This window comes from Bipolaris victoriae (genome assembly GCF_000527765.1).
Source record: "Bipolaris victoriae FI3 unplaced genomic scaffold scaffold_17, whole genome shotgun sequence".
Taxonomy (NCBI): Eukaryota; Fungi; Ascomycota; class Dothideomycetes; order Pleosporales; family Pleosporaceae; genus Bipolaris; species Bipolaris victoriae.
The window spans coordinates 1-25,604 of NW_014575375.1; the positions used below are offsets into that span (position 1 = coordinate 1).

General features: G+C 49.4%; 9 protein-coding genes across 9 annotated transcripts; 4 read left to right on the forward strand and 5 right to left on the reverse strand.

The window, feature by feature from the left end:
• Positions 1-3,165: 3,165 nt before the first annotated feature.
• On the forward strand, positions 3,166-4,336 carry COCVIDRAFT_13434 (hypothetical protein; the record flags this gene model as incomplete). The annotated part of the gene is made up of 5 exons (XM_014704090.1): positions 3,166-3,426; positions 3,504-3,583; positions 3,637-3,940; positions 3,993-4,032; positions 4,158-4,336. The coding sequence occupies 5 exons, from the start codon at positions 3,166-3,168 to the stop codon at positions 4,334-4,336; spliced, it is 864 nt and encodes a 287-aa protein (XP_014559576.1).
• A 4,396-nt stretch (positions 4,337-8,732) lies between these two features.
• On the reverse strand, positions 8,733-9,936 carry COCVIDRAFT_35129 (hypothetical protein; the record flags this gene model as incomplete). Its single annotated transcript, XM_014704136.1, has 3 exons — positions 8,733-9,092; positions 9,195-9,354; positions 9,512-9,936. 3 exons carry the CDS (start codon positions 9,934-9,936, stop codon positions 8,733-8,735), a joined length of 945 nt encoding a protein of 314 aa, XP_014559622.1.
• Positions 9,937-10,256: 320 nt separating this feature from the next.
• Positions 10,257-11,230, forward strand: COCVIDRAFT_35130 (hypothetical protein; the record flags this gene model as incomplete). The annotated part of the gene is made up of 4 exons (XM_014704137.1): positions 10,257-10,428; positions 10,595-10,672; positions 10,721-11,011; positions 11,073-11,230. The coding sequence occupies 4 exons, from the start codon at positions 10,257-10,259 to the stop codon at positions 11,228-11,230; spliced, it is 699 nt and encodes a 232-aa protein (XP_014559623.1).
• A 182-nt stretch (positions 11,231-11,412) lies between these two features.
• On the reverse strand, positions 11,413-12,465 carry COCVIDRAFT_91299 (hypothetical protein; the record flags this gene model as incomplete). Its single annotated transcript, XM_014704138.1, has 1 exon — positions 11,413-12,465. The coding sequence occupies one exon, from the start codon at positions 12,463-12,465 to the stop codon at positions 11,413-11,415; it is 1,053 nt and encodes a 350-aa protein (XP_014559624.1).
• A 557-nt stretch (positions 12,466-13,022) lies between these two features.
• On the reverse strand, positions 13,023-14,646 carry COCVIDRAFT_24045 (hypothetical protein; the record flags this gene model as incomplete). The annotated part of the gene is made up of 4 exons (XM_014704111.1): positions 13,023-13,718; positions 13,767-14,054; positions 14,111-14,424; positions 14,487-14,646. The coding sequence occupies 4 exons, from the start codon at positions 14,644-14,646 to the stop codon at positions 13,023-13,025; spliced, it is 1,458 nt and encodes a 485-aa protein (XP_014559597.1).
• A 1,526-nt stretch (positions 14,647-16,172) lies between these two features.
• On the reverse strand, positions 16,173-17,066 carry COCVIDRAFT_91445 (hypothetical protein; the record flags this gene model as incomplete). Its single annotated transcript, XM_014704139.1, has 2 exons — positions 16,173-16,767; positions 16,825-17,066. 2 exons carry the CDS (start codon positions 17,064-17,066, stop codon positions 16,173-16,175), a joined length of 837 nt encoding a protein of 278 aa, XP_014559625.1.
• A 2,670-nt stretch (positions 17,067-19,736) lies between these two features.
• On the reverse strand, positions 19,737-21,436 carry COCVIDRAFT_35134 (hypothetical protein; the record flags this gene model as incomplete). The annotated part of the gene is made up of 9 exons (XM_014704140.1): positions 19,737-20,139; positions 20,199-20,247; positions 20,298-20,354; positions 20,408-20,537; positions 20,591-20,681; positions 20,729-20,814; positions 20,947-21,017; positions 21,325-21,346; positions 21,407-21,436. 9 exons carry the CDS (start codon positions 21,434-21,436, stop codon positions 19,737-19,739), a joined length of 939 nt encoding a protein of 312 aa, XP_014559626.1.
• A 1,622-nt stretch (positions 21,437-23,058) lies between these two features.
• COCVIDRAFT_35135 (hypothetical protein) lies at positions 23,059-23,887 on the forward strand (the record flags this gene model as incomplete). Its single annotated transcript, XM_014704141.1, has 4 exons — positions 23,059-23,263; positions 23,303-23,385; positions 23,581-23,735; positions 23,806-23,887. The coding sequence occupies 4 exons, from the start codon at positions 23,059-23,061 to the stop codon at positions 23,885-23,887; spliced, it is 525 nt and encodes a 174-aa protein (XP_014559627.1).
• Positions 23,888-24,870: 983 nt separating this feature from the next.
• COCVIDRAFT_91444 (hypothetical protein) lies at positions 24,871-25,176 on the forward strand (the record flags this gene model as incomplete). Its single annotated transcript, XM_014704142.1, has 1 exon — positions 24,871-25,176. The coding sequence occupies one exon, from the start codon at positions 24,871-24,873 to the stop codon at positions 25,174-25,176; it is 306 nt and encodes a 101-aa protein (XP_014559628.1).
• Positions 25,177-25,604: the final 428 nt, after the last annotated feature.

Genomic DNA, 25,604 nt, shown 5'->3' on the forward strand with positions numbered 1-25,604 from the left:
CCTTGTTAGCCTACCTTAGTCATATCTGACTTATCAAAGTAGATATAAGCACGGAGAATACTACCTAAGCTCGGTAGCTGTTCGTCTACGTGAAATACAGACTGTTTACTCAAGACTGCTATTGTTTTACTCTACCCGTGTCACGGTGCAGGTTCACGGACAGAGGAGGCAGGCACGTGTACAGGTTCTATTGCTACAGCTAATTAACAGGCTCTCACTACAGGTAGTACAGAGTAGAAGACAGGACGTAGCTCGAAGAGCTCTCTAGACTACAGTGTTGCGTTTTATAGAATCTGGGTGCTCGGGCCCGCACCCGGTATCTGCCGGCAGCCAATCAGGAGGATGCGCCCCAGCTGCCTCGCTGGCACTGTGGCCCTAACGGCCACCCGGGGGATTCCAGCCTCGCTGGGCACCTGGAAGCTGCCGGTCCGCTGCTATGTCAGATAGCGCCGTGACAACCCGTGCCTAATAACCCTAAAACGTCTCACAATAAAGAGGCGTACTTAGCTCTAACTAGTTTTTATTTCTATAATAAGGCTCTAACTATTACTTAGTTCTTTAGTACAAATACTTAGTATAGCTACTATAACTTAAATATTAAAGTAGGTTTATACTCTTTAGCTTAACTATGCCTTTTACATATATTACTAATTAATTAGTAGTTATTTAGTAAGCTACTATCTCTAACTATATATTTATTAGAGATAGCTACTATACTTATTACTAGAGTACTTAAGTAAATATCTAGTTTACTTACTAAGCTTAGTTATATTATTAAGATTAGCTACTAAACTTTAGTACTTATAATAAGTACATCTTTAATAGTAATATAACTTAGTACTTTTTTTATCATAAGCTTCATCTCTTTTTATAACTAACTTGACTTTTTTTTCTCTATTTGCTATATAGCGTATTAGATCGATTATCTCAGAAAAGAATAGCAGGTCACACCCTAACCTGCCGAAATCGGGTATTAAAAAAATAACTATAGTTAAAGTAAAAAATCGGGTGAGGGTCTAAGAGACTTACGTCTGCGAGACCCTGCTTCGAACCCTTAGAAATAGTTTAGTAATAATTATGAACTTCTTAATAGGTATATAACAATAAGGCACAACTCCATTAGGTACGACAACTATAACACGGTTGCGACGAAGGCAGCAGAACAGCGAACTACGGTTGCGATGAGACAACAATACAACGAAGTATGGTTGTAATAAGGACACGCAATAAGAGGTTATATTCAATTAGAAACTATCTACTCTACTTATATAATATTTATTTACTTATTAGAGAAAGGTTATACTAAAGTATCTAAGCGCGACTTAGGTAGTAAGTAGAGTCTAGGTACTTAGAGTAATACCTAGATTCTGCGCTTAACATCTGAACGTAGCTTAGATAGCGCGACCGTAGCTTGAACTGAGATTCTATCAAGGAGCTATCTAAAGGGCGTTTAGCCCGTTACACTACCCTACCTCTGCCCCTACCTAACTCTTAGCAACTCTACCTCTACCTAACCTCTACCTAAATACTAGTCTACTCCTTACATACTAATTGATGTATTCACTAGTTAATATAGTAATTTAAGTTTTCGTATATAGAGTTCGCAATGCTAAGAAAAGGTGTCTAGCTTAGTGGTGTGTCTGGCTTGGTGGTGCTTTACGTTAGTTATTTATTTACTTTTAGAGAAAGATTTTGCGAAGTGCCTAAGCGCGTTACTTGAGCGCCGCTCGGTAGTGAGTAGAATCCGGGTGCTCTACAACACCCGGATCTTGTGGACAATTCGAGATTCCATCGAGGGGCTATCCCAAGGGCGTTCAGCCCGTTACAAAGTATTTCCCTACCAAGCGTAGACCCATGTAATAAATGCTTGATTATTCTCTCTATTGCATAGAGAGTGAGGGAGTAGTATAAACATGTAGCTTGCTAGTTTGCCACGGTCGAGCTCAAAGCATGCTCTAGATTGATTGAGAAGATATCCACATGCAAAATTACGTGTTCAATATTTGCTACTCGAGTCTGGCCCGAGGCAGACAAACGCCTTGATTATGCTAGCAGGGGGACGGTCGACCCGCTCTGCACAGACTCTTATGAAGTGACCATTTGCGTAGGCAGTTCTAGATAGCCAAGATATTGTTATTGACCAAAGCTCGGCCAAAGTCAGGTCGCACAGTTGCTGGGCTGGGGTCGGCTGGTGTATCTGAGCTCCGCACAGTCACAGGCTAAGCTCTGGATCAATCTGAGTAAATCACACAGTGCTGACTAGACAAGGTGTGTGAATCTTGTTGCACTAGCCTAGATTAATTATTACTTTCATCGAAGGTATCAACATGCGTGGCGGCAACAGACGTGAGATCACAGCCCTGTTACAAGTAACAAGATTGATACTTTGTTATTCTATCTTACTAGATACGAATTGATTGTTGTTACTATTGGTTACTTTAGTCCATAACTCTTTTCCATCAGAATTACTCGGCAATCGCACGGCTTACTGCTGACCAGCTACCTCGCCCTAACCCGGATCGAGTACTAGAGAGGTATAGCTCAACCCCGTGTAACAAGCCCTCACAGATGTTGAAAACCGTCCACCGCAGAATCTCAGGGTCGGAAGCTGATTCTACGGTAAGTACCTTGCTAATACAGGTTATTCCAATCTTTTAAGGGTATACCTTCCTCGTCAGTCTTGTGGAGCCTCTTTCATGGGGACAGCCGTAGCGCCATGGCCAATTTGTATCTAGTACCTCCGAGAAGGCTTCTTGGCAACCGTAGCCAAGCTACGTACTATCGTTTTATAACCCCTGGTCCTTTACTCAATGGCGATGCGGATCTAGGCGCCTGAAACTCGTAGATGGATACAATTCCCATTGGACAATATCATTGCTATGTGGAGAAAGACGCGTAGACGACGCGCAATAGGTGATCAAAGCATGCAAGCGTTAAGCCTCTTTCAATAGTGCGAAAGATAAAGACTGGGCAAATGCTTTACTATGCAGATTATTTCCATATTCATACTTGAACAATTTAGTACTAAAGCTTGAATTTTAGAGATGGGTTCTCACGTGACTCATTTCAGACAACTTATATGAGTTGACGAGTAGGCTGAAGTAAATCACGAGATCTTCTCATCACTATCTTGTTACTTGGTTAAGATTGACCTCTCTTTCAGCCATGTTCTCCATGCTCTTTGTAATACTGGCTCTGGCACTACCAGTGCCCGCCATATCATCCTGCAACAGCACATGCACACCCGAGACAATTCAGACACGTGTTGAGTGGGCGAATATGGCAGACACTGATAAACACTCCTACCTAAAGGCAGTGAATTGTCTTATGAAGCTACCTGCTCAGACAGGTATAAATGGTACGGTCACAAGGTTTGACGATATGCATGCAATGCATCAGGTGCAGACGAAAGAAATCCATATTGTAGTGAGTATTCCCTAACTATGTTGCTACGATAAGAGGACATGCCTTGTTGACTAAGCTCTGCATAAATAAAGGCGCAGTTTCTGCCATTCCACCGTCTCTATGTATTTGTGTATGAGCAGCTCTTGCGAGAGGAGTGCGGCTATAAGGGGCCAACACCGTTAGTCCTACCATTGCAACTCTATCTTTCTATTCCTGCCACTAACAATATAGTTGGTGGGATGAAACCCGAGACGCAGGCAATTTCATGGACTCGCCGCTCCTTGATCCTGATACAGGATTTGGTGGGAACGGGACTGGTCCAGATGGATGTGTTACTGATGGTCCTTTCGCAAATACCACTCTTCACATTGGTCCGGGCCAAACTCTGACTGAACATTGCTTATCCCGCTCAGTTGAGGAGACGAATAGCACCCTCGCCAACGAAACCTATGTTGAGCACTGCCACAATTTAAGCACCTACCTCGATTTTTGGGAGGAGACCGGTTTGACAACCCACGGTGCTGGTCATAGTGGAGTAAGTACACTAGGAGAGGGCATGCGAAACATCAGATTAACTGGCGTTATAGATTGGCGGAGTCATGCAGGATATCGATGCAAGCCCCGGAGGTAAGTTCATGTTTTCGTTCCCTAGTTGCCCTCTCGCCTCGATCACAAGCTGACCAGCTTAGACCCGCTCTTTTATCTCCATCACGCTTTCGTAGATCGTCTTTGGTGGAACTGGCAGTCCGCAGACCCTGACAATCGCGTATATCAACTGGGCGGCCCTTCCTCGCAGGGGCCGTGCGAAGGAGGATGCCAAGAGACGACTCTGGACTACGTAATGACCACCTATGAAATTCGCCCGAACGTTACTGTAGGAGATGTCATGGACATTCAGGGCGGATATCTCTGCTACAAATATGACTACTAGGAGAGAAGATAGGGGATGGAACACTCTAATCTAGGGTTGTGTTGGTGTTTGTACATTGGCTAAACTAGTTGCGATGCTGAGCGCTCCGTATCCCTTAGACACAGCTAGTAGTAAGAATATAATGCTAGTTCAGCCAGCAATGCGCGACACTACTTCCCCTGTCTTCTTGCGTGACGCTCCTCACATTAATCGCGCTCCATCAGAACATATTAGAGTTAGGCACTAGAGTTACTCAAGGCTTGACTAGCTAAACAGGCCCGAGTGAATCATACAGGGCGAATCATCTGGTACTCGTCAGTCTTCACCACGTAGTTTGCTGTCTGCTATTACCAGTATGCGACGGCAGACACTTAAAACACCTCCTAAGAAATATTGCACTTCCACTGCCTATATGGCGCGCACAGCTTAGAGAGAAAAAAAGATAGTATACACAATTTAGCTTGCTCCCAGTCCTTACTCAAGTACTTCGTTACAACGTAGATGGCCCAAAGTGTGCCTTATATATATATCTAATTATATACGATTAGTTATATAACTATAGCGTAGTTGAAGAATTGCGGTGTAGTCTGTCTCTTTAGATCCTCTAAGCTAATTACTTGCAAGCAGCTTGCCTTAGATCGTAATAAGAGCATAGTGTTAAGGTATTATTGTTTTTTAGTAGAGCGACAGCATCAGCGTCTTTAGGCAGTGCAAACAGCAGCAGCAGTTAAAGTCGTATTGTAATAGCGAGACTGAGCATCCGGCAGTAGAGGCATTTATTTTCTTTCGTTTCCTTAGCCTTATGCATGGGCTTAACTAAAGCCTCAATTCTGACACACATCCTTAGCTTTAAACCCCTTCAGAGCTGGCGTATTGTCTTCGTCCGCTTTAATAGCTACTTCAATACAGTTTTCTATTTCATTCACCTGAGTTGTCCTGGGTGATACCTAGCATCTCTCAACAAGTCCTGATTGGTTAAAAAAAGTTCTCCCATTCATTCGCCGGCAGGGCCTTCGTTAGTCCATCGGCGAGCATATGATCTATTGGAACATGCTTCAATATAATCTTGCCGCGGGAGACTTCTTGTCAGAGCCAGTGGTTGTGAATGTCTACATACCAGAGTCTAGTATGTGGTTTTGCTTCATCCTCTGTAACTAGTCGTATTGTTTATTTATTGTCGTAGTTGATTGTTATGATCGATTTTGGTAAGGAAACATGTAGCCCCTTCAGCAGCCGAGTGAGAAACATGGCTTCCTTAGCTGTTTGCGACAGCGATAGCAGTTCTGCTTCTATTGTTGACGTGGTAACCGTATCCTGCTTGCTTACTCGCTGCGCGACCAGTCCTCCGAAGAGCTTAATCACGTACCCTTGTAAACTTTTTCGATCTGCGGTATTGTCCGCGAAGGACGCGAAGGACGCGTCGCTAGCAACCTCTAGCCCCTCTCGTGTCATAGTTAAAGTGCTCTTGTCTTAGTGCCGTTCAGGTAGCGGATTACTCGATCTACCACCTTTTAATGCTCGGTACTAGGGTTAACGAGAAGTCGGGCCAATCGTGATGTTGCAAATGCCACGTCTAGTCTTGTTGTTACTGTCGTAAAAAGTAGCGATCTAATCTTCCGTTGATATCGGTTAATCGCTGTAGGGGTCGCTAGGTTGGGGCTTGGTACTAGCTCTAGATTGGCCATTGGATTGTTCGGCCAGATGGCTGACTTTTTCGATGTACGCCGTCTGGGAAAGCTGAACGACTCTTTTCCTTCGATCTCGCACGATCTCAAACCCTAGGAACCATTGTAGGTCGTCACTGCCCGTTAGGGTGTATTCCCTCTCAGTGACTCCACGATTTTAGATGCAGTTGTGGTTTTGTCTTTCGGGTATGCGAGCATGATTCCGTCAACGTAAAAGAAGATGATAACACTGTCCTTGATCATGCAACATGGCTCATGCGGGACTGGGCTAAAGCCGAGGTGTGTGAGCGTTGTCGTGAACTCTTTCTGCCATAGTAGTGGAGAGATCTGCAATCCGTAGAGGGCCTTCTTGACCTTAAGTATAGTACCTGGCTTTTGGTAGCCTTTTGGCATTCTCATATAGATTTCCCGGTCTATGGTGGCATGTACAAATACATTTGTAACGTCGTACTGTTTTAGCTCCAAATCATCCTTAGCTGCGATTGCCGCTAGAGTCCGAAATGAACGGCTTGCTAATGTTGCTGCATAGGTATCTTGTGAGGTGATGTTTTCCTATTGGTTCCCTCGAACCACCAAGCGTGCCTTGCATTTAAGCAAATAGTGATTTTGATCTAGTTTGTAGGTGTATACCCACATACAGTCTAGGATGTGGTGTCCTGCTCGTTTGACTGGTGACGAGGGACCTTCTGACCATGACTGCATTCGCTTGTGGTTCTTGAGGTGGTCCCGCTCTGCTTCCTTGAACATTTCGTGGATAGGGTAAGTTTTTAGATCCAAGTACGCCGTTGGTGGGGGAGGCAGTTGACTTTGATGTGGCCATGTCCCTTTTGACAGCATTCTCGTTAATTGGGCTTTGTCGATCCCTTTTCCTTCATGATGTCCGATTATGCCAGCTTGAGTGCCCGTCATGAACGCCGCTGCCCATGGGATGATCTTTGACGTGCCCTAATCCCTTGGCTCGTGGTCTTGGATAGTTCGAGTAAGGAAAGCTACTAGAGGAGGAGTGTCCGGAGGAGTTGGGTACGCTCCCTGTGTTTCTTTTCCTTTGTAGCTTCGCTTTGATCGGCGTGGTGCTGGTGTGTCTTCTATCTTGTCGTCTTCGAAGAATGTCTCGGTCTCGGGTTGGTCTGTCTTGGCTGCTCGGAGCTCGACCGTCCTCACCCATGTGGCGATTTCTTCGAGGGTGCCGTGTATCAGATTTTCTATTAGGTCCTCAGTCTTGCCGTTGAACACTGTCTCCTCATTAAACACCACATCCCGTATACTTATGGCCTTTCCCATTGACCGGATCTAGACTCGATAGACGTTGGTTGACTGGTAGCCTACCAAGTATCCGATCCATGCTTTTGGGTTAAGTCTCTGAAGTCTTGACTTTCCACGATTTGTGTCGTCGGTCATTGCGAACGCCTTATATCCATATGCCTTAAGGTGTGTTTGATTTGGTTTTCGAGGTCCAGTCACAATCCTGTTTAGTGCCGCTACGCGCGTAAAGAATCTTTCGTATGGAGTAGTCCAGCGATTTGAGTAGTTAGGCGTTCGATTGTATAGATATACCGTGGCTCGCGTGATCTCTGGCTACAGTTTCTATCGTAAGTTTGCGTCTAATCTCATTGCGTATGCCTTCTCTTTTATCACACCCTCTGAGCGTTCGGCTCCTCCGTTTTGAGTTTGCGTGTCTAGAGCGGAAGGCTCGAGTTTGATGCCTAGGGATTTGCACCACATGCTCACCTTAGACTTTCGAGTAATGATCTTGTTTTCTAATCCGATAACTTTGACTGCGATGTTGAATTGTTTGTAAAGGAATTTAAAGAAAATATTAAGTAGTTGAATGATTGAACGCGCTGGTCGATTGTCCTGAAAGTAAAAGTCCCAGGTATAGCGTAAGTAGCAGTCGACTATCAGTAGCTGGCTCTTTTCCTTTGTAGATCTGCCCTCTTCATAACTATGGAAGTCTAAAGCTATGCGTTCTCCTGATCCTTCCTCACTGATGCGTGGCGTCCGTCGAATTTGGCGTCTGGATTTGGATTTGCCGCATGCGTCACATTCGACCGTCGTAACACCCTTGATCTGTACCCCCTCGGAGTGGTGCACTAGATTTTCGATCGCTGCTGGCCCTGGATGTCCTAGGCGTTTGTGCCATATAAGGGCCGTGGTCTTCTGAGCAGGCCTCCTTGTCTTTCGATCACCCATTGGTGGCAGAATTTGTCTAAGATTGCTGTGACTGAGTTGTCGCGTTTGAAAAGCATTGTTGGCTCTGCTTTGTTGTCCCACCAGAATCCTTGCTGTCGAAGTAGTCTGAATGATACTAAGTTGCAATGGATATCCTGACATAGTGCGGCGTTGTGTAGCCTAATGATGCGTTCTCCGGTTATGTCTCGTGCTCTAATTCGTACGGTTCCTTATCCCTGAATCTGCATTTGAGCATTTCCTGCCCATACACAGTCTTCGGGGAGTGGTAGACGGAGGTCTTCGAGTCGCTCGCGTTAGTTGCAGATGTGGATCGTAGTGCCGGAATCGAGAATGAATGAGTTTCGGAGCGGATAGTGTTAGCTGTCGACTTTAAATGACGCCAATCCCTATTTTCCTTCGATCTTCGCAATCATCCTCCCTTGTATTTAGTCAACTTGAGCATCTGGTGTTTGTGACACCTTCATCTAAGGCGTACTTGCCGATCTAGATGAGCTTGTGAGGCGTGCTGCCCTCCTGGTTAGGACAAGGCTGTTTATTACTCTCTATAGCTCGTTATTAAATTTTATTATGTGCTTGACTAACCTAGCAATCTTCCGATTTGGTTTGAACCACTTGGGTGCTTTCTTAGGAAATGCGTAGTAATAGTCTGATAGATTGTGGCGCTGTCCACAAGCAGGATAATCATCTCCTGCTGCCATGGTATTTCTCTTTGTGAATTGCTTGGATTTGGTCTCTTGACTATTACGTTTTCTTTTCTTCCTGGGTTTTCTTAGGTTGCCCTGTGAGTAGGCGGGTGGTGCTCTTTGAGATATATCTGAGGCGTCTCTAAGTGTATTCTGGTCGGATTCACCGCTAGCGAGAAACGATGCCTCTTCTATAACGAAAGCGCTCTTCTGCTTACTCTTGGTCGGGTTGGATTAGCTTATGTGTTCTCGGAAGAGTTTCATCGCCTTCTTTCTATCCATTGCTGCCTTGTTATATCCTGGCCCAGAAAAGGTGGCCACCCAGTTTGGGACCACTTTTTTGACGGCGTCTAGGAAGTCTCGTATCATATCCTTAGTGTTTCGTACCTCGCTCACTTCTAGGGCTTCCGCCCGAGTGGCTGATTGGTCGTATTCCATCAACCAAGGTTCCCAGTTGTTGGGGTTCTCATGGGCCTGAGAGCTCCGAGATATCTTTCTTATACTCGTACTCTTTCTTCTTCAGGATCCACTCCGACAGTCTCTTGGAGTGACTTGATCCATTCTCGCACGCTATTTCCCGTGTAGCAGCAACCGAGTTGCAGGTGGGACGACACGGTCCCTAAGATGTAAAAAGCAACTTTTCATATTTTGCATGTTCCTCGTTGTATTCTTTTTTGAGGAATCTATACGTTTCTATGCGCATCTTGTAGTCTTTACGATATTCTTGATGTTCTTCTTGTCCGGTGGTCGTCAGATCGGAGACTCGCGTAGGTATGTCTACAACAACAGGTTCTTCGCGTTGTGATAGTTGCGTGTTACCGCGGGTTCGGGAGCTCGACGCGGTGGTTGTACTCAACGGTAGAGTCGCGATCGATTCGTAATTTGATAGCACCAGAGGGAGCGGAAGCCTTGATTTTGGTTGTGGTTCTTGCGAGCCCTCTGGATCTGCGAGTGCCCAAATATTCAGTGATTCACATCTGATTTTAAGTTGACGATACCACGCTGTCCAGTTGTTACTCTCGGTCAGAATGAATGTCGCATCTCGCGTAGCATAGTTAGACATGTTGCGTAATTGGGGTTTTCGATATTAGTGAGACTCTTGATTACTAGATTGAATAGGTCTTTAATCATAGGGTTAAAAACAGGTCTTTATAATTACTATTTTTTAAGGTATTATCTTTTTTTAAAAAACTTTGGTTACTTTAAGGTGATACAATCCACTTAAACGGGTATAGTGCCTTGGCACCACCTGTCATGTGTAGCTACCTACAAAAGGTGACTTGCCACACGTCATCACAAATCCCAAATTGTCCTATTTCGCGAGAGAAGCGCAGCCACCTCGACAACATTCTTTGATCAGGATCTGTGATTTTGGTGTGAACAATGGCTTCTTCTAATGAACCTGCAGCCGCCTCCAGTCCGACGAGCTTGCCGACCACTACCGAACTGTCAGAGGCACTCAAGATCGAGGTGTATGATCGCGAAGGGAAAACTCACATCCTGGGTGACCTGGTCAAAGGGAAACGAAGTGTTTTGATATTCACCAGGCATTTTTGTAAGTCCATTTGCGTATGCGTAATGTTGTAAAAGCAACTTCTGGATCGCGCCACGGCCCCACTGGACCCGGTTCCTAAGCTTATGGCTTCGCGCTACTGCGAACAGCAACGCGCGAATCATTATGATTCTGCAAGGTACATAAACACTAACACGAGTTCTAAAAGGGTGTCTGAACTGCCAGGCCTATCTCCGATGCATCAGCGAATCAATACCCCCGTCTAACCTTCCTCCTTCTACTCAAAGTACGTCTTACATCCCTAATGTAGAACTAAACTAAAAGATCGGACAAGTCCTGGCAATCGGTTGCGGTTCTTACCAACCCATCGATACATATGCAGCGAAATCAGCATCTGCTTACCCCATCTACACGGATCCTTCGCTCCGTCTGCACAACATCTTTGGCTTCAAGTACAACCTAGCTGAGGCCAAAGCCGGCGATGCGCCGAAAGACTACATGCGCAATGCAGGAAGCACTACATCCAGGATCTGGGGCGGCATCAAGGGTGCAGTGGCTAGTATTCAACATGTGAACCAAGTCGGACCTAAGGCGTTGAATGGTGGCGAAGTAATCATTTCCGCAGGTAAGTCTACCGTCCTCCAAAACAATGGAAACCTAAAGAAACTCATACATGGGATGTGCAGATGGTAAATGCGAGTACATGTATCGCATGCAAAACACTGTGGATCATACGAATATCTCGGAGTTGGCACGCCTAATTGGGGTCGAGGCTAAGGCCTCGGATCACAGTGAGGAAGCGAAGCAGCCGTGTGGCGATGCATGCGCGGTTGACACTAAGTAGATGCATGTGTTGATACTCTGGGGTAATGAGATTGTGTGTGCGACAGGTGTAAGGAGCTACCACATTAGGCGATATTCGGCGCATGTAGCGTTATTGCAAATACTTGATATGTCTTTTGGACTTACAAGACTGGATCTACACGTGATTTCTATCTGTCTAAGTTCATATTTCTAACCTATCACTCAAAGAGAGCCATTCTTAGCATGCCCCTTGACTGCTTGTCCCTCTACCAAAAGATTCCTCCTCAACGCATCCAACTCCTGATCACTTAACCCACACTTCTCTCTCAAATACCGCTCCGCACCCCCAAACTCCTCATCCAGCATCTCCAAACTCTTCAACATACTCTCCCTTCTTGCCCCAATCATTCGTAGCGCCGCCTGCCTTCCCTTCTCAAGCACCTCGGGCGGTACCTGAACTGGATCCTGTCCCTCCTCGCCTTTTAAACTCCTCGCAATATCCTCAACCGAAAGTTTCGTCCCATCCATACTCGCCAGCATATACTTCTTAAACCCCGGACTCTGCATCAACCTTGCCACAACCTCTTCTCGAATATGCGCAAGCCCCAACTCAGTAAGTTGGTACTCATCTGCAATCTGCTCACGCGGCACACGCAGAAACTCAAACAGCAGTCCGAAAAAAATACCCGTCCGATCTTTCCCCGCCGTACAATGCACCAGCGCCCCAACCTTATCACCATCTTCTGCAGCAGAAGAAGAAGAAGAAGAAGGCGGTGAGATAGCCGCAAGATACCTCAATATCGTGCCAAACGCGGGTCCCCCGTTTGCCAAAATATCGCGATACGCCTCCACGAACCCGGTAACGGCCTCATGCATATACTTTGAATACCGCTCCGCCAGGCGCTCAGGCGAATAATCACTCTCTTCAAACACTGGCACCCACGAGCGCGCTACGCCCGCTTGCTCCATAGCCTGCAGCCAACCGGGGCGCACGTCGTCGTCGCCCGAGGCATCTTTGCCGACGATGCCCGCCCAGCCCTTGTCGACTTCGGGTTTGGAGCGGAGATCGAAGACGTGCGATATGCCGAGGGAATGTACGGCCGTCCAGCCTGCCACGTCGAGTTTGGAGACTTCGGCGCTGCGGAAGAGGGTGTGTGGGCGGATGCGGGAGCCTGAGGTAGTGGTGAGGGAGAGGGATGCGTCGCGGAGGTTGTTGATGTTGGGGATGGTGTAGAAAGGTGGGTTGGGGAGCGGTTGACTGGGTTCTGTGGACATGGTTGGTGACATGGTGGTGGTAGTTGTCACGTGTGTGTCTGTGTAGTCCTGAGTGAAGGGTAGGTGCAAAGGTGCTACTGATCCAGCATCGAACCGAGCAACAGCTTTTATTCGAGAGTGAGAACGTCTCTCAGCATAAGGAATGGGTACCAGTGTACTATAGAGGTATATAAACTAGTAGCACTTTTGTAGTCCCAGACATAGTGCGCGTCTAGCGTCCGTCGTTCTCGCCCGAGGTCGGTTTGGTAGCCCCACCATGATATCAGAACAAGCCGAGGATGACAGAACAACTTCACTTCATATTTAGCACAACCAACGCAAATCCGTCACAAATCCGTATCGAAATTCTTTTATACACGAGTATGAGCAAGGCTGGTCATTGCTCGAGAAAAAGCGATGGTAGAGGCAATATTCTACACTCGTCTTCTAGTAGGGTATACATATCCAGCGACATCTGCAAAGCCATGCAATCCGAAGATAATAGAAACATGAACTCCTCTCCCTACATTACACGCCAAAAACGCCATAAGATTTGTCAAAAGAATAATGACTAGAGCTTAGGAAGGTTTGTCGCAGCCAATGCGACCCAATAGCTCCTTGCGATCACCATGTCCTGGAATGCTGATGCCACTTGATCGTGCGCTCTCCCTCCTGGCCTGTCGTCGCTGACTGGCACCATTCATGCGAGCAAATGTCAGAGCGTCAACGCCGACTTCCTCCTCCTTTGGTTGCAGGGAGCTCATGCCCGACTCGGCGCACGTGGTTGCCAAATTGAAAATGGTATTGGTCTGATCCTCCTCAATCTCCTCGCCTTCACCCTCGTCATCTGAACGCAAATCTTCGGCAGCATGTCCCCTGACTACAGTGTAAACGACTCTGGAAATGGTGGCAAACCAGATGCAGCAAAACACTTGCAGGGTCAGGAGGAGAGCCAGGAAGTAGTATCGAATCTGTGGGTTCCAGCAAATAGGTCCGTTACGGTCATTGTATGCTTTGAGAAGGTTTCCCCAGTGGTTGTTGCCTCCAAGAGCTTCAAATTGGGAAGTGTTCGATATGGGAACAAACGACGTTTGTTTTGACGTGGAGTCAGCGAGGTAGCAGCCGGGTTCCATGTCGAGGGGTGCGTAAGCGTAGATGGACCAGCAGACCATCATGTAAAGGACGTGGCGGGTGACTATCCAGGAGATAACAAAGAGACCGAAAACATAATCACATGCATTTGTGTAGCCCATGTACTTGAGAAGCTTGGCAGTCTGCAATGATTAGTCCCGAAATCGCTTGCTCGAGGAGTGTCAACTTACTGGCAATACAATGTCGACAAAGTCCATGATTGTGAGAATTACGATACCGACACGCATGTGGAAGTATCCATACGACAGAGCCATAAGGGCGGTCGTGAACAGATGGTGGGACAACATCTGCGCATAATCCTTGCGCTTTTCCTCAATGTTGACGACAAGAATCTGCTGGATCCAGAAGCCCCATTGGACGAGGTAGTACCATTTGAAGAGGCTGTCAGCCTCTCGGAAAGGCCAACCTTCCCAGATGCCGTGAAGGTTGAGCCAGAACTCGGAGTGATACATGATGTACTGTTGTCTCGTTAGCATCCCTGATTCGCTATGCTCCTGCCCAAGAATAAACATACCATTCCGAGTGACCAGGAGCAGGTATAGTAGACAATTAGCCACGCTTGTTCCTTGAATCGATTGAGTCCCTTTTTTGTCCTAATGCCCCCGAGCCTAGCCAGTGGGTCCAACAGATACTCCATAGCAGCCACTCTGAGTCCGGTGAAAATGATAGTCCACAGGAAGACAAAGGGGAGATCGTCGGTTCCACAGCCATACATGCCAGTTTCGGAGTTATAGTAGGACATGTGGAAAAACTTGTTGGTCCGGCTTCGAGCGCGGGGAAAGAAAACGTGTGTCAAGGTGAGGAGAGTGAGGAGGTTGACGGATATGCCTGGTCCAAGTCAGCTCTGAAAGGGGCCACAGGAGTGTTGAGATGCTGGGGGAGAGACATACCAATCTGATGGTCAGAGATGAGTGTGCATAGCGAGGCGAGGAGACCCTCATCGTCGACCTTTTTTGGCTGCATCTTTCGCTTCTTGGGCGCCATGGGTGCTTTCTCGGCTCGGACATTTGCTGTGTGTGACTTTTGTGGCGCACCGCTGGCAGGTGGCATGGTGGCTTTGGCCGCCATGCTAGGCTCCCTTTTGGGGGGCGGTGTCTCTAAACGTGGGAAAGAGTCGGGGCGATGAGGGAAAAGGGTCTGGTCAGGATTTATGATGGCGGATGGCGGATTAATGGCGTGTGGTGGGTGTGGAAGTAGATGGTCTGGCGGAAGCGGTTGGGGTGCCGTCCCAGGTTCCTTGTTGCAAGACAGCGAATGTGCTGTACCAGAAGCAACGGGTGTGGGGACGGGGACGGGGACGGGGACAGGGTCTGAGGAATTGATTGCTGGGTGGTGAGGGTGGTGAGGATAGTGGGCGGTGTATCTCAGCAAGCAGCAGCCATTGGGAAGCGCAATGGCACAGAGACGGACGGTAGAGGCAGAGAGGAGTGTCTGCGGGGGGACAGAGTCGCAGACCAGAAACAATTGACGGGGGGAGCGGTGTGGTGCGCCCAAGCAAAGATATTCAGGGTTTAGACGTGAAAGCGGGCAAGCGCCAATCAACAGTCAATCTCCCCGACAAGCTGTGCAGTGTGCGCGCGGGCGGCCAAGGAGTCTGAGACGGACGCTCCACTTTGTATTGTAGAGATATGCAGCCAGCGACCAATTGCCCCTGGAGGATTGGATTGTGGGCTGTGGACAGGTGTCGCGGGAGCTAACAGTGCTCTGCTAGCTGCGTTCTCGAGCCTGCCCTGCCCGCTACCACTCGTGACTTTCGCGTAACTTTGGGCCTCGCCTAACTCTGGTGCCGGGGCGCCAGGAGTCGGCAAAGTAACCAAGTAAGTAGTAAGTAGGTAATACACATGCATGCAAGCAATAAACAAGTACAGACATGCGAATCTATCGAGATATGGCAAATGTGTATGTATCGAGGCAGGCACTTGAGCGCAGTCCACCTCCCGCGCTGTGGCTGGGCCAAGGGGAGGCGAGTGGCCCGGCGCACCATCTCGTCCTGGACGTGGCGTGGGAGCGGAGGCCCCTGCGGCAATGGGAAATCATGGGCGTCGCTTTGTGGTGGACGGAGTGCCAGCGAATGTGGATGCGCCAAGTCGTCGACCTGCAAAAGCTTCATCGGCGGAAAACCCCTGGGTTCCCGTTGCGCCTCTGCCGGCCAATCACAAGCCCACGCATCCAGACTGCCCCGTCGACAACTACCCCGCCATGGTCTGATGTATCCTCACATAGAACCATGTCGTATGCAAATGGCACACTATTGACCGCGCCGAGGGCCATGTCGACGACCACCCCAATCGAGTCATTGCCATTGCCCCACGGCACACCATAGTACACAAAGTGCCGCCGGTAGAGTAGCCGTTCACCACAAATGTCTACATGCTTGCATATACCACCCATTGGAACCAGATCACTGTGCCTAATCACTGTATCAATATTCCACCAGCTACGTGTATACACTGTGCCTAGAACATGCAAACAACCCCGCAATCTGAACAACAAAGACAATTTCCATGGCGCCCCAAGCGCCCCTTCCAACATGATATCCTCATCCATCATGTACCCCTCATCATTCTACGCCTAATCTAGTTCTGGTTCTGCGAGTTGAGAATCCTCAGGATCGCGAGGAAGAGGTTGATAATGTCCAGGTAGAGCGAGATAGCCGCTGCGATTTCCTCCTCAACATGGTAGTGGCGCATAATCAATTGCGTGTCGACCAGGATGTACCCCGAAAAGATTAGCGCGCAGATGATGCCATAGCCCAGGTCCACAGTCGAGTTGTACGGGAAAAAGGCCGACATGAAGCCAAAGAGCACCACTACCCACAGTGCTCCAAACAGATACGGCACCCAACTTGTGAAGTCGTACTTGGACTGGCACGCAAATAGGCTTAGCGCGACAAAGATGCCCAGCGTAAAGAACACGGCCTGCAGCACAATCTTGGACTCGGTAAACGACACAATGACCGAGATCATGTATGCCTCCATGGCAGTAAAACCGGCGAGGAACATCAGGTTCGTGGGGTATGATTTGCGTTTCCAATACGTAAGTCCGAGGAAGGCAAAGGAGCCAAACATCGACACCCACAACGGCCACGAGTGTGTTTGAATCCAGTTTCGGTATGTCACCGATGTCATGGAAACGAAGCTTACGGCGGCCGTGGCGAGGAGTTGGACAGTCCTGTACGCTGTTAGTATATGCGACAAATGGGTTTTGGGAGCCTAAAGGAGAGCTTACAATATGGCGTACACCTTTCGGATAAATGCCATTCGAATGTCCAGCGTCGCCTCTGCCACTACTCCACCAAACTTGAAGTCGTCTGGCAGGTTATCATCTTCGCTACGCGGCACTCCACGCAGAAGCGCTTCCTGGGGTTCCGTGGCCTGGTAGCTGGGTGGCGCCTGCGAGTATGAGGGCGCTGGCACAGTCTCGTCGAGCGAGTCGCGCTGGGGCACGTTCTGGTATTTGGGTCCGGCCATGGTGATTCTACTTGTCGCCGCTCGAGATGGATTTGCGATGCAGAAGCGCAAGGTCGACGTGTAGGTTGAGACGGTAGGTTTGAGGGATGGGGTGAGACGCGGTAGCGCGGGCTATGCTGCCTTGATGAGGTCACACAGACGCGCAGCTCTGCTTCACGTGCCACCAGTTCCCGAAACTGCCTCGACGTTCCATCTTCTTCCACCCCTCACCTATTGTCAAATCCCCAAGCCAGAGCACCTCAAACCACCTCAGGTCTACAGTAACATTGTGATTTGGACATGCCCGACTATGTACTATGTCGCCCAATGCCAAGACCTCTGCAAAGGCCATGTCACCTGGGACTTTATGCTTAGGCTTGGCTGTTCCATGCTTGCTCGATTACCAAGTCTCTTTTACTGCCCCGCTGACAGCGTGCATCAGAACCACAAGTATACCACAAGTATCCATTCTGAAATCAACAAGGTAATATGTCGGAAGAGGCTAGTGACACTCTTTGAATCGGCACACCGGATCCCAAAAAAGTCTTGGACTGAAGTATTGATGCAGCCAACCCTACAAGGCTGAAATATGTATACCTGCAAAACATGCCGAATCGGAGATTCTGCTAACCGTCTTGAGTATGATGTCGGCAACTGATGGAAACTACTGCTAGTACTTGTCCCCCACGATTGGACTCCCGACTGACCAAAATGCCTCATGTCCACATCACCGGTAATGACGTCAACCTGTGATCTGGCCTAACCTGAGACGGTACCCCATTGCCACATCTACTACTACGTACGGTCACTATCCAGACCCACATGAGCGTCGATAAAACTTGAAAACATCTATACGTGGTTCACGAGGATCAAGTGGACTGGGGAGAGGATGAGCATCTGACTGCTCTTTTCTCCATTGTGCAGCGACCCTTTTCCAGCTTCCCCACACACACACACACACCTAACAATGCCGTGATGCTGGTGATGCTGATGGAAGGGAGCCATTAGCGCGAATCGGTGTCGTCACTCAGTGTCTCGTTTTGGGGAGGTGAGTCCCAGAAGAGGTTACGTCCTACACAGTTTGTGTGAATGCTGAGAAAGGTAATGAATAAACCAACCGCAAAAACCCTTGATACGCAAGCCCTCATCTTCCAAGTTCCGCAGAACTGCTCAAGCAAGCCCGACTACCAACTCTCTGCCTTAGGCTACACATTTGTACTTATAATTCACACCCCTATCCCTTTCACCCTCAACCCCCACAATACCCTGCATACCCTCCATCCCGCACAGACAAAGCAAAAATCACCCCACGCTCACAAAGTAACCGCCACCCCCAGCACGTCCCTGCCTTTCATTCCTTACAAAACCTCCGTATTCACTCCAACCCACTCCCCACAGGCAGGCGAGAAAAAAAAAGGGCGATTGCGTACCCCCTTCAATCGGCCCTACACCCATGTCCCGCGTCCCCCTTGTTCCTCCGACTTGTTGGACGACTCGCACTCGCACTTCAAACCCCCCCATCAAGGAACCAGAATAAATTTTTTTTCCCTTCTTCTCCATATTCTTTCATCATGCTCGTGTTTTGTGCGTCATAAAGCCAAGGTCGCACCGCATGACTTGCATATGAATATCACACCCCTTTGTCCAACCCAATCACATTAGAAGTGCGTGTGTGTGTGTGTGTGTGTGGATATGCGTACAACATGTGCCTTCGCAGAAACCCCCCTCCCTCCCTCCCTCCCCCCCCAAAAGAAAAGCAATCAACATATCTCGTATCCGAACACAGAATTGACGTCAGACTCTCTTTCCCGGATTCGACTTCTTTCGCCTACCACTTTTGTTCTCTGTTTTGTTGAATGCAGGATGTGGCGGGTGGAGTGGAGTACACATACACGGTGATGCACGCAATGCACATATATGCATGTGTGGATTGGTTCAATAAGAGACAAAATTAGAGAGTTAAGGAAACCAAGAGAATATCCTGTTTGAGTTACGTTGCCGACATATGCTCGAACAACTAGTTGCTAAATTAAGAAAGAAAGAAGAAAGGGGAAAAAATTGGTTGGGGAAAAACGCTTCCAAAGGTGGATATGTTGGAAAACCCGCTTTTGGTTTGTGTGCCCCATTACGCGTATGTACTGATACCCCCCTGTCGTATATGCCATACCACTATACATATCATGACAGCAACACACCCTCTAATTAGGAAATAAAAAACTCTCAACATATTTATGTGGTATGCATGTAGTCAGCACAAGAGCATATTGCAACTTCCACGACAACAACCAAACGTCTGACCAGGCTGACGAGCAATCAAACTTTTATTTCATTGCCTCATGCTTGCTTGCTTAATTGATTGATCCATTACCCCTTTTCCGAGGTTTCCCAGGCAATATGAACTTTTTGGCCCTGCCACGTTGTAATCATACCCTAGATATCCATGTCATAACGCCAAAATACCTCCACCCAAGTCCCAGAAATTATGTATTGTTCGTACATGTGTCGTGTGCATCCTTTTAGCTTTAGCAATACTCAGAATAAAATGAAAGATGAATGAAAACAAGATAGCCGAGGCTATTCTTGAACTCGCTGGGCCTATGTGTTTTGTTTCCTGGCCGAGGAAAAAAGTTTAAAAAAATTACCAAGTTGTAGCCGCCGAAAGGTTGTCCAAGTAATACAAAGCTTGAATGATTATGATGGACCAGACCCGCTGGGTTTCAAGACAGCAGCAGGTGGTTGTTGAGGTGCTTCCGGCGATGACTCCGATGATGACTTCGGCGGTGTCTCCGGCGATGTTGCCGTTGCGTCGTTTGGTGTGCCTTCCCTTGATTTGGCTTCGCTGGGTGTGGCTAGGATATTCTCATGTTGACTAACAGCCGTCTTCTCAGTGCATGTGCTTCCTGATCGCTTCTCGATGCCAGCTTCGACATCGACAAAAGTTTCGGAGGATTCGCTTGCGAATAGCTTCTTGCTCGGGTTCTCGGCGATGTATTCGTCATACGTCTTTCCAGCCTTCTTGGCTTCGGCGCGTACATGGCGAACACGCCAGAGCCAGATGGCTTGCGAAACAAAGATACCGGTTTCAAGTAGCATACTAAATAAGGTTAGTGAATGAACTCGATGACTGTGACATAAGAGAAACAAAAGACATACCAAGAGATGTAGAGACTGCCACCGAGGGCATCGAACCATTGTTGTGCAACTATTTCCTTTGTTAGCCATGTGGCTTTGGAGAAAGTGGGGTGAACATACCAAGAGCCATGAGCGAGAAGAAGGCACCAGCGTAATCGATAGTGAGAAACCAAAAGTCTAGGAACGTCAGCCACAATATCTCCCTCGGGGTAAGCCAGCCGCTTCCGTACCGATTCCAATGACTCGTCCATTGCGCTTTGCAAGTTCGAAGAAAGGGGGGATCAGGCCGGCGACTTGGATGATGGTTGCTAAGATGGCCATGAGCATCATGGGCCATTCGACGCCTCGGCTATAGGGACCCTGAAAGGATTTGGTCAGTTGGGAGCAGCAAGAAACGGCTTGCGGTTACTTACACGCAGAGTGAGGATAAGAATCAGCTCCATAAGCCCAAAGCTGGCGGCTAGGGCAATGGTCGCCAGGGTGGCTGTCCATACTCGCCATTTGCTATCGCGTATTAGTCGTTGTTGGTTATTCCGGGGGGATAGACTGACTTGTGATAGTACAGTGTCTGACCCCAAGAAATGAGCGTGAGACTGGCGAATGCTTGAGGTTGGAATTTGAGCGCAAAGTTGAAGTTCTAGCAAGTCATGTTAGCAGACGCCAAGCGTTTGTGGCTGCAGCCGTACCTGAACAATGGCGTATACACCAAATGGAACGCCACCTGCAATGGTTAGTACCCAGCCTGCATATTGGCAGCCAGTAAGCTTACATATCGACCAGAGAATGAGCATGGATCCTGGAAGACCCTCTGTGCTCTTTCGGCGCCAGTTGTGCCATATTCTGGGCTATGTTAGTTGGTGCTGAGTTGGTGGCATTGTGATGCTTACTGTGGGATAATCTGTTGGGTGTTAGTCGCAGTCATTTCCAAATGGTCCATTGGTTACATACCTGTACACACCAACAACTACAGTCAGGGAAGCCATGTTAGCAAAAGTTGATCAAAAAGTTGGATTGCATGGTGTGCATACACTAGCATCAAGTCAGCATAGTCGCAAGGTGGCAACAGCAGTTCACTCACCAGTTCCGATTGTCTATTTGCAGACCAGACAGGTTAGTATCATGACTCAAGTGTGGTGGAGCAGATGACCTACCCCGAGTACATTCGCAGCCTAGCGTTGGCATGTTAGTATATGGAGCACGCGACATGTAGGTAGTGCATGGTGACTTACGGGAGGAATGGAGACTTGAGGTCGGTCCATGGTGTCGTGTGTGAGAGAGATGATGTGACTAGATGGGGAGAGGCGAGGGAGGGAGGGAGGGAGTGAGTGAGGGAGTTGCAGAGGGCAGTATCGAAGAGAGAGAGAAGGAAGGGCCAGGTCAAGGCGGGTATATAATGGTCAAGTAGAGGCAAGAGTGGATGGGATTCGAGGAAGGAGCGAGGGTGGCGCTGGGGGGTGCTCGCGTCAGAATAAGCCGTTGGAAGAGGATTGGGGAAATGCAGTGATTCGATGTGGATAAGAAAGAGGAAGAGAAGGAAGCTTTACGACATGGCCAATGAAGGGCGGCAGTGGCAGGAGGTTTGTAGAGAAGAGAAGTCGGGCGGCGAGGCAGCATCCAGTAAGGGCGCGGTGGTACCTGCCCACAGCTGCCTGGATGCAGGCAAACATGTTGCGTTGATGACGAACATGTCCGAGGTTCCATTTTACTAGCTCTGCCGCCGCAGTCGCGTTGGAGGAGAGTCGAGCGATGGAGCCTGTGCTTTCGGTAGTAGAGGCATTTAGCAGGCCAGGAAGGCGGCTAGGAGACAATCAGCATTCGGGGAAGAGGGATCCCTGCTTCCGTCAGTGTCCATGGCGTTGAGGAAGCGTTGCAGCTCGGTAGGCGATGAGTGGCTGTGTGCTAGTGGGCAGGCGTGCAGCGTGCAGCGTGCAGGGGGGCGTGGGCTTAACCTCCTCCCCCACCGATCTGCAACCCGATTGGCGAGTCTAGACTTATCTGTGACTTGAGTGTTTTTTTTATCGGGCCTGGCAAACGGGGCCGTTCATCTCGATGCGGCGCTGGCTAAGGGTGTGCAATATGTACGCATACGTATGTGGGCATGCACGGAGATGGTCTGGGGAATGCCCTCTGTCGGCGGATGGGACCCTGCATCGGAGCGGCCTTTGGGGGAGCATGGAGACAGGCAGACGGGCTGGCCAGAGCCCAGGCAGGCCAATTGTCCGTACACGGGACGGAGCATGCAAAGTTAAAGCTGGCTGTCTTTGCACTTGGTGATATCGACCCGGCTCTCACGCGGCCACACTCGACAAAGACGACAGGTGGCGTTCCCCACCCGAGCTGCACATGCCCATCGCTCTCAGTTGGCGGCCGGGCAATCCGGTGAGGGCACTGAGCAGAGCAGCTGGCTGTGAAAAGTTTGAGCGTGGGGAGCTGACGCGCTGTGGCCAGTGTCGACAGACAGCATCGCCGCTGGACGGGTGGGCAGATGGTTCAGCTGGCGCTCCCGAACCACGCGGGTGGGACTCGTGCTGCATAACATGGCTGTGAGGGCCATTTTGGCCACACAAGGAGACGTCCAGTGGGCAGCGAGCGAGCGCCTAGATACATGTCGCTAGCAGGAGGCTCTGCTTTCCCCATCCGAGCGTATGCCTGTCTAGTCTTCGGTTCCTGGCAACGCTCCCCCCTCGCCCCCAGGCCCGCAGCAGCCGGACGTGCAGTACCAAAGGCCGAGGTTACGTACGTGTGCATAACTCAGCGCCGTCTGAATGGCTGCTGCACGCCCAGACGCACATGCACGTACACACACACAAACCCATATGTACATACACATCTATCGAAATGCAGATGCAGCACAAAAAACCAATACCCACCCGTCGTACACATGTATGTGCATGTACACAGTCTACTCACTTACCTAGCCATGTACTTATGTAGCCAAGTACAAGTCTGCTTCACTTATGCTGCCCATGCACATGATGCCGACAACGACTCGCTAGCCCTCCGCTGGACCACCACACGACCTCTTCGGTCCCAGATACAGATTGCACTCGACAAAAACAGTCGGCCTGCCAAGTGGCCGCATCCGTGTGTACCGTACCGTCGCCATCCAGATTAAATCCTCACAGGCGCGCACGGCGCGGCTACCCTGATAATTCACGCCTTCTTCCGCACCCGCATCACGTCGGCCAAGTGGGCCCGTTGGGAAAAGGTGGGGCCAGGGCATGCGTCATGCAACACCTCAGCGAACTAGACGCCCTGCCGATCTACGAACCTAGGTTCCTCGCTTCATCGCCCACGTACACACCATCTACCCTCCTACTGTGTCTCCTACATGTCCCATCACCCATCCTTTTATGCACTCGCACCCCCTCCACCCGTCCAGACCGAGTCTCCTGCACCCTAGCCTGCCCACGCCTTGACGTGTATACACCTAGGCTGCACGCTGCCACGTCCACCCACGCTGTCGGCCTCAAAGTGGGAATGTGGAACAAAGGATTCGTTCCCATGGGGCCTTTTGCATAAGACACTGCTACCGTCTGCAAAGATTCGCCCACTCAGGTCTATTCGCAACTTTATTGCCAACCCGGAATCTACTCCTTCATCCCACTCTGCCAATCCCAGCACGGAGCAGCAACCTTCACCCTCCCCTTGGCCACCCTCTACCAACGTCGGCTTCCCCCCGAGAACAACCGCTCGGGTATAAGCCCTAAGCGACCAAACACGCCAATGCCGCAGAGCCACCAGATTGGCCTTCGCATATACGGGCCCATCTCAACGGCAATAAGCCCTCTGCTAACCGCCCCATCTGCCGGCACATGTCGGTATGCCGACTCTGCAACCACACATACTACACATACATACACACACCCACGTAGCTGATAGTGCACTGGGCGTTGGTGTGTGCTGCACTGCAGTGTGAATGGTCCAACTTGCATGCAGAAACGCTCACCGATGCCGCGACTTCACAAATCGCTGGGCCCATATTCCTTTCTTTGCCATTGCAACATGGCATTATCCATTTCTTTTGCCCCAGACACACCTGCGTCTTGAGGCCCAAATCGCCTAATTGCCACCCATCGACGTGCTTCCTACTGACCATGGATACTCGGTTAATTCCATCTCGCTCTTGGAATAGCGCCAACCAGGGGCCCCTGTGCCGCCATCTATCCCCATCTCCAATCCCCGATCGTCAAGTCCGGGACCGCCTCCAAGTCAACCTGGTCGTCGAGCAACATTGGGCATAAACTCCCCGCGAGTCCAAGTCAAGGCATCAAAGACATCGGTAGTTGGGGGGCCCTGCATTTGCTGACATGTCCAATCGCGTCGACCCATACGAGACCAGGTCCGAAGTTCAGTGATTGGCGACTTTTGCCCTTGTTATGAGAGTAGCGGTAGACGTACCAACGCTGTCAGCCAGGGCCTCAAGACCCATGTTTAGCTGCAACCTCAACGTCCGGCGTAATATCATGGCCGTCAGTCTCCATGCCAACTATCTGGTGAGGCAGGAATCAAATGTTGCACGGGAATCTGGAGAGTACACCGATAAATACAGTGAGACGGGTCGCTACGTACCGGCATCATGACGTGCAGTGCTTCACCGATGCGGAAACTCGCCTGTGTTGAGCAGCAAGCTGGGTAGCGTGGCGTATAGCTGACTGCAGCACACTGCCTTCGTGTCTTGCTCGTCATCGCGATGCCCCGGCAGCCTCTCGATCAGGTAGCAATGGTCTTGACGGACTACAATTTCAACCATGTACTCAGCCTACCATACCCCCTCTTCTTGGTCGCATGGTGGCTGAGAAAGCCCCTGTCGACATGTCAACAGTCGCCACATGGAGGAGCGGGGTGTAGTCTACATTTCCTCTCTATTACTATGGACATCTTGTGTCCAAGGTTCAAGCCGAGCCAGCGCAATCCAAGGTACATAGCCATTCTCCTCGGAGACCTTGGTGGCAACTGGGGGTTTTTTTTTAAAAGCGCGCATAATGCGTTACTATGACGGACGCCTCTGCCTACGCCAGGCTGTGCAAAAGCAAAAAAAAGTCATGTAAGTCTATGTATGGGTGTACAGATGGCACTGTGCTTGGCATGTATGTGTGTGCCGTCTTTCACAATCAAGGACCGAGGTCTCACAACGAACAACCCAGCTTAGTCCCCGACCCGTATATGCAGCTTTAGATGCCGAAGAATTTATCCGCGCGGTGCCGCTCGAGTACGCATACGGACAAACGTGATGCCAAAAAGATCCACATCTTAATTAACAAACGCATCCCGAAGCTTGCCGACGGCGTTACGGTACTCGCCGTATACAAGGACGAGTGTACATACCAGTTTAGGACAAAGGTGGACAAAGGTGGTCTAGGGCGGTGAGGAGCTACTTGTTATGCCGTGAAAAACATGGCACCATTTTCCCTCGCGTGCACAAGG